Below are 13,990 nucleotides of genomic sequence, written 5' to 3'. Positions count from 1 at the left end.
GAAATTGACTCAAATGTCAAGAATAAATTCCGATTGGACTGGCTTGACAGAAAAGTCACTGTAAAGGTTAAAATTGGTTCCAAGTTCGACGAAGTTACCGAAGCTCTTGGACAATTTTTGAAGAAACCAGACGTAGCAGGCAAAGCTTATTGTGTGTATTGTAGTGACTTAATTAACTATGGCTCCCGTGGATGCGTGGCACTGACAGATCATGCAACAAAAGTGAAAAAACATGCCGACAAAATCGCCATTCGACGGAGCAATTATTCTTTGGGATCGGCATTTTTCAAACAAACTTCGTCAGCGGATACAACTAAAGACGTTACGCGCTGGGGTACTTACTTTGGCTGAACCAAGCAACGAAATCTGCTCCACTGACGCCCCTCGCCGATAGACAGGTACACTCCGAGGTATATACTTTTTTATTCAAATATACGAGGATGATATTTTCAATTTTATTTGGTATGCATTTGTAGCAACAGCATGATAACATTTATTTGTTTTTATTTGCGTTTTATATTCATATTGATAATTCACGTTTTGTCTTGGATAATAAAGCACGGTTATGCATAATAAATTGTATGCATAATAAATATTCACTATCACTGTATGAGGTAAGAATCAACAGCTTTTTATCACATTTACACAACACTTTATGAATACAAGTCATGAACAAATCTTAAATATGGCAGGGGATGTGTTTACTTTTTTTGTTTTGATTTTGAGCAGCAAATTTTGAGTTACATATTTTTGCTCACCAGGAATGCATAGGCAAAATTGCACAAATTTTCACTTGAAAGAATAGTGGCGATCTTGGGATTTTTTTCTGTTCAATTTTCAAACTGTGTAAATTTAATACACTTCATCTTCAGCATGTTTAGTGCCACTTTTGTAAGTAACCACGCCCCCGTCCAGGCCACGCCCCTTCCGCTTTTTTCATCACTCGCCATTGCCATGTATGAAAACTGGATTTAATCTAGTTTTCAAGTTTAAATCTCTGTTGGTGCAATCCAGTTTTAGTGCCCCACCTTCCCCCACACACACACACGAACATAAACACAGCCACACATAGGGACTTTTTTACCCACAATAGTTTCAATGGGACCAATTTATGCACATTACAAGCATGCAGCTCTGTGTAGAAATGCTGCCTCCTACCATAACTCTTCACATTTTGGTACCAATACTTCAGACAAGATTTCGACATCCTGTCATATGTCCTTCGTGGTTTGAATATTCCCACAAGTTTGTTTGCAGTGCAGTTGACATTGATGAGACACTGCATGATGCAATGGCCAAAGGATTTGTACAAGCCCATATGGTACTCCTTTTATACGACAAGCCATTAAATACAGTATGTGTGACTCTTTTTGGTTATGTCAGTCAATTTCCTGGGACTATTCTCACTCATAGCTTTAAAACTTTATGGGGAAAAAAATTATTGGATAAAGTTGAGACCTAATTTCCATCCAGCCTTTTTTTAAAATTTTAATATACTTAATTTAATGTTCTGAAATGTAGTTTGTTCTTATTTGCGTCAGTGACACTAGAAGTGATTTGCGCAAAATAGTCCCAAAAAATTAATCAACACATCACACCAATGTACAATATAATATACTCCTTTAGCATCATGCTAGCATCTTCTGGCATCCATTGTTACTCCCATGTGTAGAAAAGGTTGACCTTCTAATTTGACATTGGAATATATATATATTTTTTAAAATAACATAATATCTGATCTAATTTCTGTTCGAAACCATGTTAAAGCCACAGGTATGCGCTGTTTTCTTGATTAACATCCATGTTCGTCTTTCTCTCAAATCTAGAAACGATCTAAAACAAGCTGCAAACTTTGTACCAAGACTTCGAAACTTAAAAAAAAAAATCCAGATAGTTCAAGTTGTTTGGCCTTTGTTGGGTGAATGTGAGTGATGGTGTGTGAAAACCTACTGACAAGACAAGCAGTGGTTTAAAGTAAAAGCCTGGTTGCTATAGTGATGGTGCTTACCCGGGCAGCCTTTGTGAATTGGCTTTGATTGATGGGTTTTTTGTGTGTGTGTGTGTGTGTGTGTGTGTGTGTGTGTGTGTGTGTGTGTGTGTGTGTGCGCGCGCGTGTGCGTGCGTGCGTGCGTGCGTGCGTGCGTGCGTGTGCGCGAGAGTGTGTGCTGCCTCCTACCATAACTCTTCACATTTTGGTACCAATACTTCAGACAAGATTTCGACATCCTGTCATATGTCCTTCGTGGTTTGAATATTCCCACAAGTTTGTTTGCAGTGCAGTTGACATTGATGAGACACTGCATGATGCAATGGCCAAAGGATTTGTACAAGCCCATATGGTACTCCTTTTATACGACAAGCCATTAAATACAGTATGTGTGACTCTTTTTGGTTATGTCAGTCAATTTCCTGGGACTATTCTCACTCATAGCTTTAAAACTTTATGGGGAAAAAAATTATTGGATAAAGTTGAGACCTAATTTCCATCCAGCCTTTTTTTAAAATTTTAATATACTTAATTTAATGTTCTGAAATGTAGTTTGTTCTTATTTGCGTCAGTGACACTAGAAGTGATTTGCGCAAAATAGTCCCAAAAAATTAATCAACACATCACACCAATGTACAATATAATATACTCCTTTAGCATCATGCTAGCATCTTCTGGCATCCATTGTTACTCCCATGTGTAGAAAAGGTTGACCTTCTAATTTGACATTGGAATATATATATATTTTTTAAAATAACATAATATCTGATCTAATTTCTGTTCGAAACCATGTTAAAGCCACAGGTATGCGCTGTTTTCTTGATTAACATCCATGTTCGTCTTTCTCTCAAATCTAGAAACGATCTAAAACAAGCTGCAAACTTTGTACCAAGACTTCGAAACTTAAAAAAAAAAATCCAGATAGTTCAAGTTGTTTGGCCTTTGTTGGGTGAATGTGAGTGATGGTGTGTGAAAACCTACTGACAAGACAAGCAGTGGTTTAAAGTAAAAGCCTGGTTGCTATAGTGATGGTGCTTACCCGGGCAGCCTTTGTGAATTGGCTTTGATTGATGGGTTTTTTGTGTGTGTGTGTGTGTGTGTGTGTGTGTGTGTGTGTGTGTGTGCGCGCGCGTGTGCGTGCGTGCGTGCGTGCGTGCGTGCGTGCGTGTACGCGCGAGCGTGTGTCTTTATGTGGAACAATTTGTAGTGGCGGGGGGCTGCAATTCAGACCTGGGCCTTCACTGGGGACTTAACACAGTATACAGTAACTATACGTAGTTAGACGTAGTCATTGAATAGTCTGAAATGTGTGTCGACAAGTCAAATGAACGCATACAGATGTACAAGTTGAGCTCTTATGTTGTGAATGCCCAAAGACCTCGTCGGAACAAAATGTTGTTCCCACCATTTTTGCCCAAAGTACCACCCAAAGGATAAAGTGCTTGAAATGTTGCATCTAATAGGCTCCTGTTCTTTTCAAACACTGAGTGTTAGAAAAAAATATATTTTTGCACCGTGAAAGATGCCAATTTTCCAGCCTCTTTCTGCAAATCACAGAAGGGCTTTGTGTCATTTTGCCATCCACTTTGCTAATTCAGTGGCTAATGGCTACCATTTATGACCAAAGAAGCTTTTCTCCATCTATTACTGCATTAGTCAATAAAGACACCCTTGGTTCTGTCACCACACCGTCCTATCAAATAACAGTAAAGTAGTGGAAAATGGAGCTTTCTCATATTTATCAGTGGGCCTTCCGCTCTCCACTATTTTACAATCACATCGCCAGTCTATTTTGTCTTATCGGGTCCAACAGAGGTAGCGGCCAGTAGCAGGTGGTAGCTGCATTAGTGAAGCGAGCGTCTGTGCGCTCAGTGTGAATTTTGCTTCTCCTGCTAGCCAGCAGCGTTTGCGTTGATGTCTTCTGTTATCGGAGACTTGAAAGGGTATAGGAGCCCCCGTGACTGGCTATTTTGGCTCAGGCTGTCTCCCCCTGCCAAGCAGATAAAGCCAAGTTGTGTACTTATCGAAGCAGTTTTGTTGAGGAAGACTTTGGTCAGGACAACGATACAACTTGTCATATTCTCCTTTGAATGTCATCCGTTCGGTATTATAGTGGAAGGAGACCTTTACTTAAGATACTCCAAGCAAACAATATTGCAGTCGAAGTTGAGTCTGGTGGAGATTTTGTTCAGCGATTTTCTAGGATATGAAATTGACAAAAGGAAAGGATCCTGAGAGAGCTCAATAATGCATAAATGAATTTGATAATTATATCCAGCTGTAATTCTAATTGGCAAATAGAGCGTGTCACATTTTACTGGCTGACAGCCTACTACTCCGATAAAAAAAAGTTGAAAAAAAATGCATAGACAAATATGGAAACAAAAGGCCACTGCATTAAACTATTTTAACTGTGGAAATGCTCCGTTGTCACAATCCGACCTCTTTCACCTTTCAACTGCAAAGAATGCGGCAACCTTCTAATTTGAGGGGACGCGAAAATGGTCAATGTTGGCAGCAAAAGCTCGAAGAGACAAACTGTTGAGGAAAAACTGTGGGAGGAGAAAAGCGCAATGTACTGAAGCGCTCCTGTAATAACAGGACACACCCATTCTCGGGCTGCCAACTGTTGCATGGGGAAAATGAAAACATTGGTTGGTAGCAATTTAATGTAATGAGCTCACGGAATCAGAGAAGTGACAAATGAGAAGAAGAAGACAAGTCCAGGTGAAGTCTTTGCTAAGAAATCAAAATAAGAAAGAAGGTTCGACCTGCCCGGAATACATCAGCAGTTAAAGTCAGAGCGGCATGCATGTGCTGTCGGTGTATTTATTGGTCTTGCCTCCCATCCTATGTGCAGGGGAAATAGTCAAGTCAGAAATGTCAAACGAACCCGGCGAAATGAATCAAAGAGCGTTTACCTTCACAGTCACAGGTCACTTGTGTTGTTTTGCCTTTCTTTTTCTCGAGAGAGGGCACAGTGCAATGGAATTTCAAATGCAGCGGTAAAAAAAAAAAAGACTTTCTCCTTGAGAATGAATAGTTTGAAATTGTTATTTTTGTCACAGGTCATTGATTTAGTTTTTTTTTTTTTTTATATCTCCTCTGGACATAAAAGGTAACATTTTTTTTACTTAAAAAATGAAAAAAAACATTGAAGTCTGATAATAGCATTTCCTATCTGAAGAGATCCTTTATAATGTTCAATGATACCTTGATAATGAAGGTAGATGCATCATGGAATTGCGACCGCTCAAATAATTTTCATCACTGTTGAATGGTTTTGTACTTCATCAGAGCAGTGCAACAATAACGAAAGACTTTTTTTCCCCATTTATTGTCGTGTCTGAAATTATTTTCTGGAATAAAGAAAGTACACAAAGCGATCAGTGGGAAACTGTTTTTTACTAGGCACTGAAGAAACTACCATACAAAAATGTATTTAAAATGCTCCTGTCGTTGCGCTTCCCTCGATTTATTTTTTTTTTGTAACTAAAATATAGACATTGTTCAAGATATATATAATCCTAAATCATTTAAAGTATATTTCAAATACACCGTGTGTTCCGGGAATAGAATACAAAAAAGTGCAGTTCTTTTCTCTTTCTGAAAAAAAAAAAATACAAACATTGAAAATACCAGTAGTTATAGTCTTCTTCCTCCTTCATCCCAGTGTTTGGATACCAAACTGCAAAAAAGTGTGGGGGGGTTAGAGATATGTCAGCCAGTTGATTGTGTGGTAGAGAATCAAGAGGAAAAAAAAAACAATCAGGGAGCTCACACTCTATAGCTTTTGCCATTAAAACAACATCAAAAACCCTTGCCTTCTATAGAACAGTTGTGTGCTAAAATCGGTTTTCCATTCTTACCTCTTAAGCCTCTTTTTCCTATGTCAGAGTAACGATCACTCCATATGTGAGTTTCATATAACTTCAGCCTACTCAAAAGTACACGAAAAACTTCAAGTTACACCATGACTCATGTTAGGTTTCCTTCTTCATCTATGGGGATTATGTTTTTTTTTTCCCCCCGACACATTTTTTTTCAGCTCAAATAAGATGGCCGTGCGATACAGAACAAGCAACTGTGGATCCGCCACAAGAGGAGAGATGCTAGTGTGGGTTTTGTTAACATAAAAGTGTAACAAGCATCACTGGCATTATGTCTTTTAGTCGTTGTGTGGCCACAGATGTGTTGCGCTTTGAAATTTCTTTGAAATGTAAAGTTCATTATAAATGAATTCTTATTTCTCTAATTAGATGGATTAAGTTGCCTCATTGCGTTGACACATTTGTTGCCATCAATTGCTCATCTTTCTTTTTCCTTTCCTTCTTTCCAGCACCACCACGGTTCACGAAAGTCCCTGTTGACCAGATAGGTGTCTCCGGGGGTGTCGTGTCCTTTGTCTGCCAGGCGACAGGTGACCCCAAGCCAAGGGTTAGCTGGAATAAGAAAGGCAAAAAGGTCAACTCCCAGCGTATAGAGGTGAGTCAATAGGTAGAGACTTTTTTTTTTTGCTTAGGGACTGCGTCTGATACCTCACAACACTACACCATCGACTTCTAAAAGGAAATATCAGTATTTCATGTTTCTTCTGACCATTTGTTCAAGGCTCAATCCATATCAGCGTTAGGTCAGGACAGCGATTCCAAACAAGACATGGACTGCCTACAAATACTCTTCTCTTTTTACACTCCTCGGATCGCACCGTTTTGATCTCTTTGCGCCGCTTAAAAAGGCAATTTCGTGTTCATTTCTTTCCGCAGTTTTCAGAAATAGAAAAGGCATTCAGTTTGTAAGGGACAGATTGTTCTTTTACCTTCGAAGAATTTTGCATGTTCACCACAAGATTATCGGGCAGTAATTCCATGCAAGGCCTGGCCTATCATTCTTTTAACTCTGTCCACTCTACACTTGAAGGACTGACGTCATACTCACTAAAATTCGTGCTGCGCAACGTAATTCAGCCGTGTCGATGCCTGCGTACTTTCGGCACATTTTTTCCCATGTCTGTTGTTTAGATTTTAGGAGGCATCCCGGGCGGAATCACAAAAACTCCTGACTGATGCTCAGTGGTGTCATTAACATCTGCATTGCAAAGAGATCGGTGTACAGTACATATGCTGCAATGTCCTGGGAACCGCATGGGGGGGGGCTAAAAATGCAATAAATGCCAACATCATCAGGGGAGACAAAAAGTTGTGCTCTCCTCCTTTGTCGCCTGTTAAGCGCAAAACAAAGCCGAGAGCGTGATGGAACTTGCACAGACGCACATTTCTCTTGCCGCTTTTATCATGCAATAAAAAACTATTGGAAGGGTTTTTGAAGTATTATTATTTTTTTCCCCGACTTTTTCCAGCCTCAGGACAGATGCTTTGATATCGACCGTGATGCTCTGCTCTGCAGTGTTTTTGCCTAATTAGCTGCTCAGCCCTGAGACACGCAGCAATGGAGCAGCAGGCTGGTCAAAACACATATTTAAATCTTCAAGTTTAGCTTCAACCCTAAGATCTCTGCAGGAAGGCCCTCTTCGCTTCAATGATAACCTGTCTTTGGAAAAAAAAAGCTGGACTTTCTTCTGACTGGCCATCTCATGCTGTCAGCTTTTACACAGCCTGATAAAAAGATATGTTTGAAAACGAGCTGCTTGCATAGAAATCCAAAGAATACTTCAGGATCAAAGACCTTCCGTATACAAGGCAGAGATTCAGTGCACTATTGTAATACCTCTCGCATTGTGTTGTGTAATGTATGTTGTGTCAACTAGAGGTGTCAAAATGAAATCAATTAAGCAACAACTAGTCAATTATCAAATGAATCTTTAAGTATTGGTATAATTCTGCTAACTGATTGATGATGGATAGTCACAGATGTCACACAAAGGTATGACGTCATTGGTTACTGTTAAGTAATACAGAACTGCCCTAACACTTCCAGACTTTCAGATTCTACCTTTTTTTTTTTTTTTTTTTTAATTACACGTGTTGAACAATGATTACATTTCAACCAACAGAACATTGAATTCGATGAGGGCGCCGGCGCCGTACTCCGAATTCAGCCTCTCCGCGCACCGCGTGACGAGAACATCTACGAATGTGTGGCTGAGAACAGCGAGGGCGAGATCACAGTCAATGCCAAGCTGTCGATCATCCGAGGTGAGTACTGCAGTATGGAAGAGTGTACAGAGGGGAAACTGCATTATAAATCACAAAGTGGACATCAGTGAGCTCTCACTGTGTTTTTATGATGGTATCTTACCTTGACAGGAAGTTATTGTCGTGCATTTGTCCGGGATGGAGGTGATCTTTTGCTGATCACATATTGAACAAAATTCCAGTTGTGACCAGACTTCAAATGGTTGTTTGAGAATATTGTTTCTTGTCGTCAAAATGTTTTACGGGTTGTTTAGGTATTTAGGTGTTTATCAAACAGCATACATTAAAGTTGCTCACAAAACACTTTTGTCAGTGTTAAAAGAAGAACAGCAAAATTCACTTCATTCTGAAAGGTCAAGATTTTTATACATTAATTTGCAATAATAGAATGATTGCAAGCTCCTGGATACTGTGAGAAAACATAAACAATATTTCTACTGTGTAGCCTACCTTAAGGCATTATAAAAAACAAATTGGTTGAAAGAAGGCTGTTTGTTTTTATTATCAATTCTGAGGTAATAATCCACCATCCATTCATGGAAGACCTTCTGTTTGACTATAAATGCAAGTGTCTGTGAGCAGAAAGATGTTGATACACACAAAAATTAGATTATCAGGTACCAGAAATCTCAGGTTTGCGTTAGCCTCCTATAGGTGTTAGTTTCTTTTTATGTTCTACCATATGTTCTGAGAGGAAAATAACGCACGTTCACGCAGATTTTTCATCTCACGCACGCACACACACACACACACACACACACACACACACACACACACACACACACACACACACATCCCACGTCCTATCTGTTCTCTCCCGCTGCCATCTGCCATGGACTGGATGAAGCAGAGCTATAGTTGGCTGACAATGCACATGGTAGGTCCTGCTGGCTGTCAGAGGGATGAGGTGGGATGTGTGTGTGTGTGTGTGGGGGGGGGGGGGGGTAAGGCCAGGCTTGCCCAGCACGCTAAAAAAACAAAAAAACACAAAAAAACCACCAAACATTTTTAAAATTGAATACTGTTCTCAGTATAGTGCTGCAAATGCTTCAGCCTTGAAAAGGGCATGGATCCTCACTTGTTTTTTTTTTTTTTTGGACAGTTTGTGTAATTTTATGTCATATAATGCTAGGTTAAGTCATGGAAATGTCCCACTCGGGGATTGGATTTTATCTGCCAGACAACTATTACAATATGTTGCTTTATTATTCAACGCCCGTTCAGCAAAATACCGGACAGGGATGGACTGATAACAGAAAAACCTAAACACATCTCTGTGTAAGTTTGAGTGTGTACTGTGTCTGTGGGAGTAAGCATGGGGGCAATGTTGCGCGATCTACAGGAACATAAGAAAAATGGGTATTGAGTGAAATGAATTTGACAAAGTTTCTTCCAGATTTCAGAAGACAGCATATTTCCTGCTCAAGCAAGAACAAACAAAAAAGGAAAGAAACTTACTGGGGGTGTGGTAGTTGCCTTTATTTTCCAACTGAAAAAGCATCTCTTGTCCATCTCAGTGCAGGACATGGAAACAGCCCATTTTTTACTGCCTGTTGTTTTAAATTCACTCAGTGTCAGGAGTCTCTTTCTCCTTTTGGTTTTGTCTTAGCATTTAAAAAAACAAAAAAACAAAACTGTATTCTGAATAAGCATCATAATTTTGGTGCTACATTTAAGAGAGGATTGAATATTCATTCATTCATTCATTCATTTTCCGAACCGCTTGATCCTCACTAGGGTCGCGGGGGGTGCTGGAGCCTATCCCAGCCGTCTTCGGGCAGTAGGCGGGGGACACCCTGAATCGGTTGCCAGCCAATCGCAGGGCACACAGAGATGAACAACCATCCACGCTCACATTCACACCTAGGGACAATTTAGAGCGTTCAATCAGCCTACCATGCATGTTTTTGGAATGTGGGAGGAAACCGGAGTACCCGGAGAAAACCCACGCAGGCCCGGGGAGAACATGCAAACTCCACACAGGGAGTCCGGAGCTGGATTCGAACCCGGTACCTCAGCACTGTGAAGTCGACGTGCTAACCACTGGATTACCGGGTCGCCCGAGGATTGAATAATAAAAAGAAAAAAGCACAATGTTAAGAAAGAGGATGAAATGAGGAATCTTAGGAGGTGAGGAAGGAAGTTAAGATCAAGTTTTGCTGCGGTGAAACAAAGGCGAGGAGAGATGGAAGTGGTGCAAACCGGATGAGCAACAGACAGGAAAATAAAATGAGGACTTGGATGCAGATGAAGAGGGACGAAAGGGGCAATGTGGAATAGGTGAGATGGAAAAAAAAATCATATTGGCTCTTGGAACAGGGGCAAAGCTGATTATGGGACATAGGACAAGCCGCATGGGACACATCGACATTAAAGAGAGCGGCCGTGTTCTGGGCTGTCAAGATGGCTGGTTTGGCCGGGTATTTGTCGGCAGTGGACTGTGGGCATAAAAGTAACGTTTGTTTGGTCATAGCAGAGTAAAAGCATGGTACACAACCCTGCTGGGCTCCCTCAGTTGGTATAGTATGAGACACTGAGTGAGTGCAAAATCCGAGTGCAACATTTTGTGTATCAGGCACTTCAGTGCCAATTATCATAAACAAATAAATGAATGAATAAAATAATTTTGTGCAAAGGCACCATAATTTTCAGACTAAAAAGTGCACCCGATTATAAAATTAAAAGCATACATGGGCCGCTTAGTATTATTAGCCGAAGGTCTCCATGTAATAACATGGGGTATATACAAAGATATAAGTCACACAGATGATTATTAAAAAAAAACTTTTCATGATCTTAAACACGGTAAAAGTTTTTTTTTTCTTCCCCCAAACCCAGCTCGTTACTTAGTAGCCTCCCAGAAACTCCCCTGATCGCTATCATTATCTTCCTCTTCCTGCACACTTAACCCCCCAAAGCCCTCTTCAACAGCCCCAAAACTCCTCTGACACCCTTTCTCACTCAGCCTCGCTTTCATTGTCGCTGATGTCAGTCAAAAAAATGGACAAAGTCTGGGATGAACTTGAGCTGTCCTCTTCGACAGGCAGCAGTGCAGCCTTTTGAAACCCATTGCTGATAGAGGCTTCAGTGACACTGCTCTACGCTATCAAGACCCACCGGCAAACCTCAGCAATAGTTGCACTTGTAAGCGTTACTCGTTACGCTTCACTCACGCTTTGCATGTCGGCAGTTTCAGTTCAGGATTACGTCACGAAAGGCTCCCACTGAACTACATAAATTAATTGCGTACCAGGACGGGCTCGGGCAGTTTCATTGTTCCTCCGTGGCGTGTTCGGTAAAATTCATTGGTCAGATGTGAGGAGACTTTCGGTACACATATTGGCTGCGTGAAGCCTCATCAGTACAATTCCAGAGATAAACTGGGACACATTAAAAGCCACAGGGTTGGAAGCATGGGAAAAAAGTAGAGCCTTATATATGGATGTATATATCGATGGATCGATAGATAGATAGTGTATATGCACATATATGACACTTAAGTTTCAGTGCTTCTTTTGTATTTGTCTGTTTGTGGCAAGGGCGAGTTGAATTCTCTTTCACAGTGATGCTGTCTTGGCTACTCCCAAACCTGAGCTGAATAGCCAAGATACTGGCCATCTGGCTGCACATAGTCCTCTGGGAGTTATTGGAAGGAGGGCCGACAAGCGAACAAGGCGTACTCTTGAGAGCCGACCGAGCATGATGGTTGAGCTGTGTTTTCTTTATTGGTTTGTGATGGGATTTGTTGCTTTTTTTTCACGTAAGACTGTCAGGGGTATGATAACTTTTCCACTTACCATCCTGTCATTTCCTGCTGTTTAGACAAATGGAAGTTTTCTGTTTTGTTGACTTGACTTCGACAGTGCTGAAGCCTGTGCCCTTGTGATTACTACTGTATGAATGGATTTTGCATCGACAATTTTCTCAAGGAGCGAAAGCTGTGATTGAGGGACGCTTTAGTTGTATTCATTTTGTCAGTATTGCAAAAGTAGTGCAGTATAGCATGCAGGCACTCCAGTGAGGGGTACTTCGGTTTACCACTCCCAAGCAGGTGGAACCAATCAAACCCTCTCGGTCTCTCATCACAATCTCTCTTAAGTCTTTCCAAAGCTGTTCCTCTCTCCATGCCAAGTTCCAAGCCGAGTTTTTATCCACCGCACTGATTCCTTAAATATATTTTTAGCCTCCCTCCTCCTCATGCGTGGGGTAATTTCCCATTGGGCGGAGAGGGAACAGGTAAATATATTTTTGTCAGCATACTGTATACTCATGTTTTGTTTTGTTAGGGTGGTGTTTTTCAGGCTGCCAATTTGGCAAATGGATTTTGGTATTGTGCGAGTAAATAAACTTCTGTTTTGTTAAAACAATAATCCGTCATGTAAAGGTGTCCATTTTGCAATTGTTTGTGTCATGTTGTGTTTATTTTTTTTGTAGTATGTTTCAACAATATATTTATCTTGTATTTTAACATTTATTGTTTCACACCCTTATTAGTTTGTGTGAACTCGTTAGAACTTAATGATTTGCACAATCAAGTTGCAAAGATGCTCAGCAAATTTGGCATTAAGTTTACTAAAACTATGTAATAAATGAAGTATGATTAAAAAATAAGACACATTTATCAAGAATGATGTCATTATACTTGGTGTAATTACCGATACACAGTATTTTAACCAGCACTTTACTACTAACTGCTGTAGACTGCAAATTTCCCCAGTGTGGGACAAATAAAGGTTATCTTATTTTATCTTATCTTATCAAACCTTCTGATCAGCAGGAACATATTTTGTGTCTAATGTTCTAATATATATTTTGAATGATGCTTACCCATAATTGCGAGAAAACTGCGGCCATATTATTCTTCCGCAGAATTCATAGAGACTCTTCATGTTAATAAATTATTTTTTTTAGGTTACTATTTCAATATTCCAGAATGAAGAACATTACTACAGTTTAGTAAATGTACAACGTAGTTCATTTTTGGGGGAATGCTTGTTGAGTGTGGTCCTCTCTTTCCTGTTCTACGGTTACAACGTTATCCAAAGGGGCTGCCTCCGAAACACCGTCAGCATGCACTGGTTGAACCAAACCACCAACAAAGCAGTGTACGCTTGGGCCGGAAGTCCAGTTGCAGTCACTAAACAGACAGGCGCCGTGCATTCCAACTTGTCGGACATGTTGTGTGTCTTGGGAACATTTTTCTAGCCATGCAAGTGATACAATGGAGAAAGATGCTATAAACGTTTGCCCTTGGCTTGTAATCTTGCAAGCGATTCTCCGGTGCTCTATTTTTCTTCTATAGGTGACCATATTGTTCTTGTTTTATGTGCATTGTTTTGGTCTGTATAGTGACATGTTCCAGTGTTGACCTTCTTCATGTTTCTTTTAGAGAACAATGTGATTGCATGGTATTGGGCTGGATTGCTGAAAAAATTAATTAGGCACATCCTGAAAGGTGTGGGTGGGTGTGTGTCCACGTTTGTATTCACGAACGAGAGAGACCTGGTTCATTATTTGTAGAGTGTGCGCAAATAAGCATGCCAACAGCGCTGTAAATAGGTGTTTACTTCTGCAGACTTGCATATGGTTTTTCAGAGACAGTGAAAAATGAGATCGCCTATATCAGCAAAACATCGAAGCCTGTCCTGTCCTGCTCCATATGTGGTGACCTTTCCCGCTTATATTCAAAAACTATAGAGAGAGAAAAAGCCGATAATATTTAATAAGTAATGGTGCACATTCAGACTATGCCCAGTAATAGTGCTGATAAATTCCCCTTTTGATTGGAAAGCAGAGTACCAGCCTGCCTTGTAACTGTTATGTTACTATATCATGATAGAATTACATT

The 13,990-nt window shown here is 40.3% G+C and overlaps 1 protein-coding gene across 15 annotated transcripts in view; it reads left to right on the top strand.

The window, feature by feature from the left end:
* ptprsa (protein tyrosine phosphatase receptor type Sa) overlaps positions 1 to 13,990 on the top strand; it is a 237,882-nt gene that overhangs the window by 121,281 nt on the left and 102,611 nt on the right. For all 15 annotated transcript variants that reach the window (XM_019875182.1, XM_019875184.1, XM_019875183.1 and 12 more), the window contains 2 exons: positions 6,327 to 6,472; positions 8,001 to 8,142. In XM_019875182.1, coding sequence (XP_019730741.1) covers positions 6,327 to 6,472; positions 8,001 to 8,142 — 288 coding nt within the window. The remainder of the gene's footprint in view (positions 1 to 6,326; positions 6,473 to 8,000; positions 8,143 to 13,990) is intronic.

The sequence above is a fragment of the Hippocampus comes genome, unplaced genomic scaffold, assembly GCF_001891065.2.
Source record: "Hippocampus comes isolate QL1 unplaced genomic scaffold, H_comes_QL1_v1.1 scaffold132, whole genome shotgun sequence".
In the NCBI taxonomy this organism is placed as follows: domain Eukaryota; kingdom Metazoa; phylum Chordata; class Actinopteri; order Syngnathiformes; family Syngnathidae; genus Hippocampus; species Hippocampus comes.
Note: the sequence above shows the minus strand (reverse complement) of the source record. Positions and strands in the feature narration are given on the sequence as shown.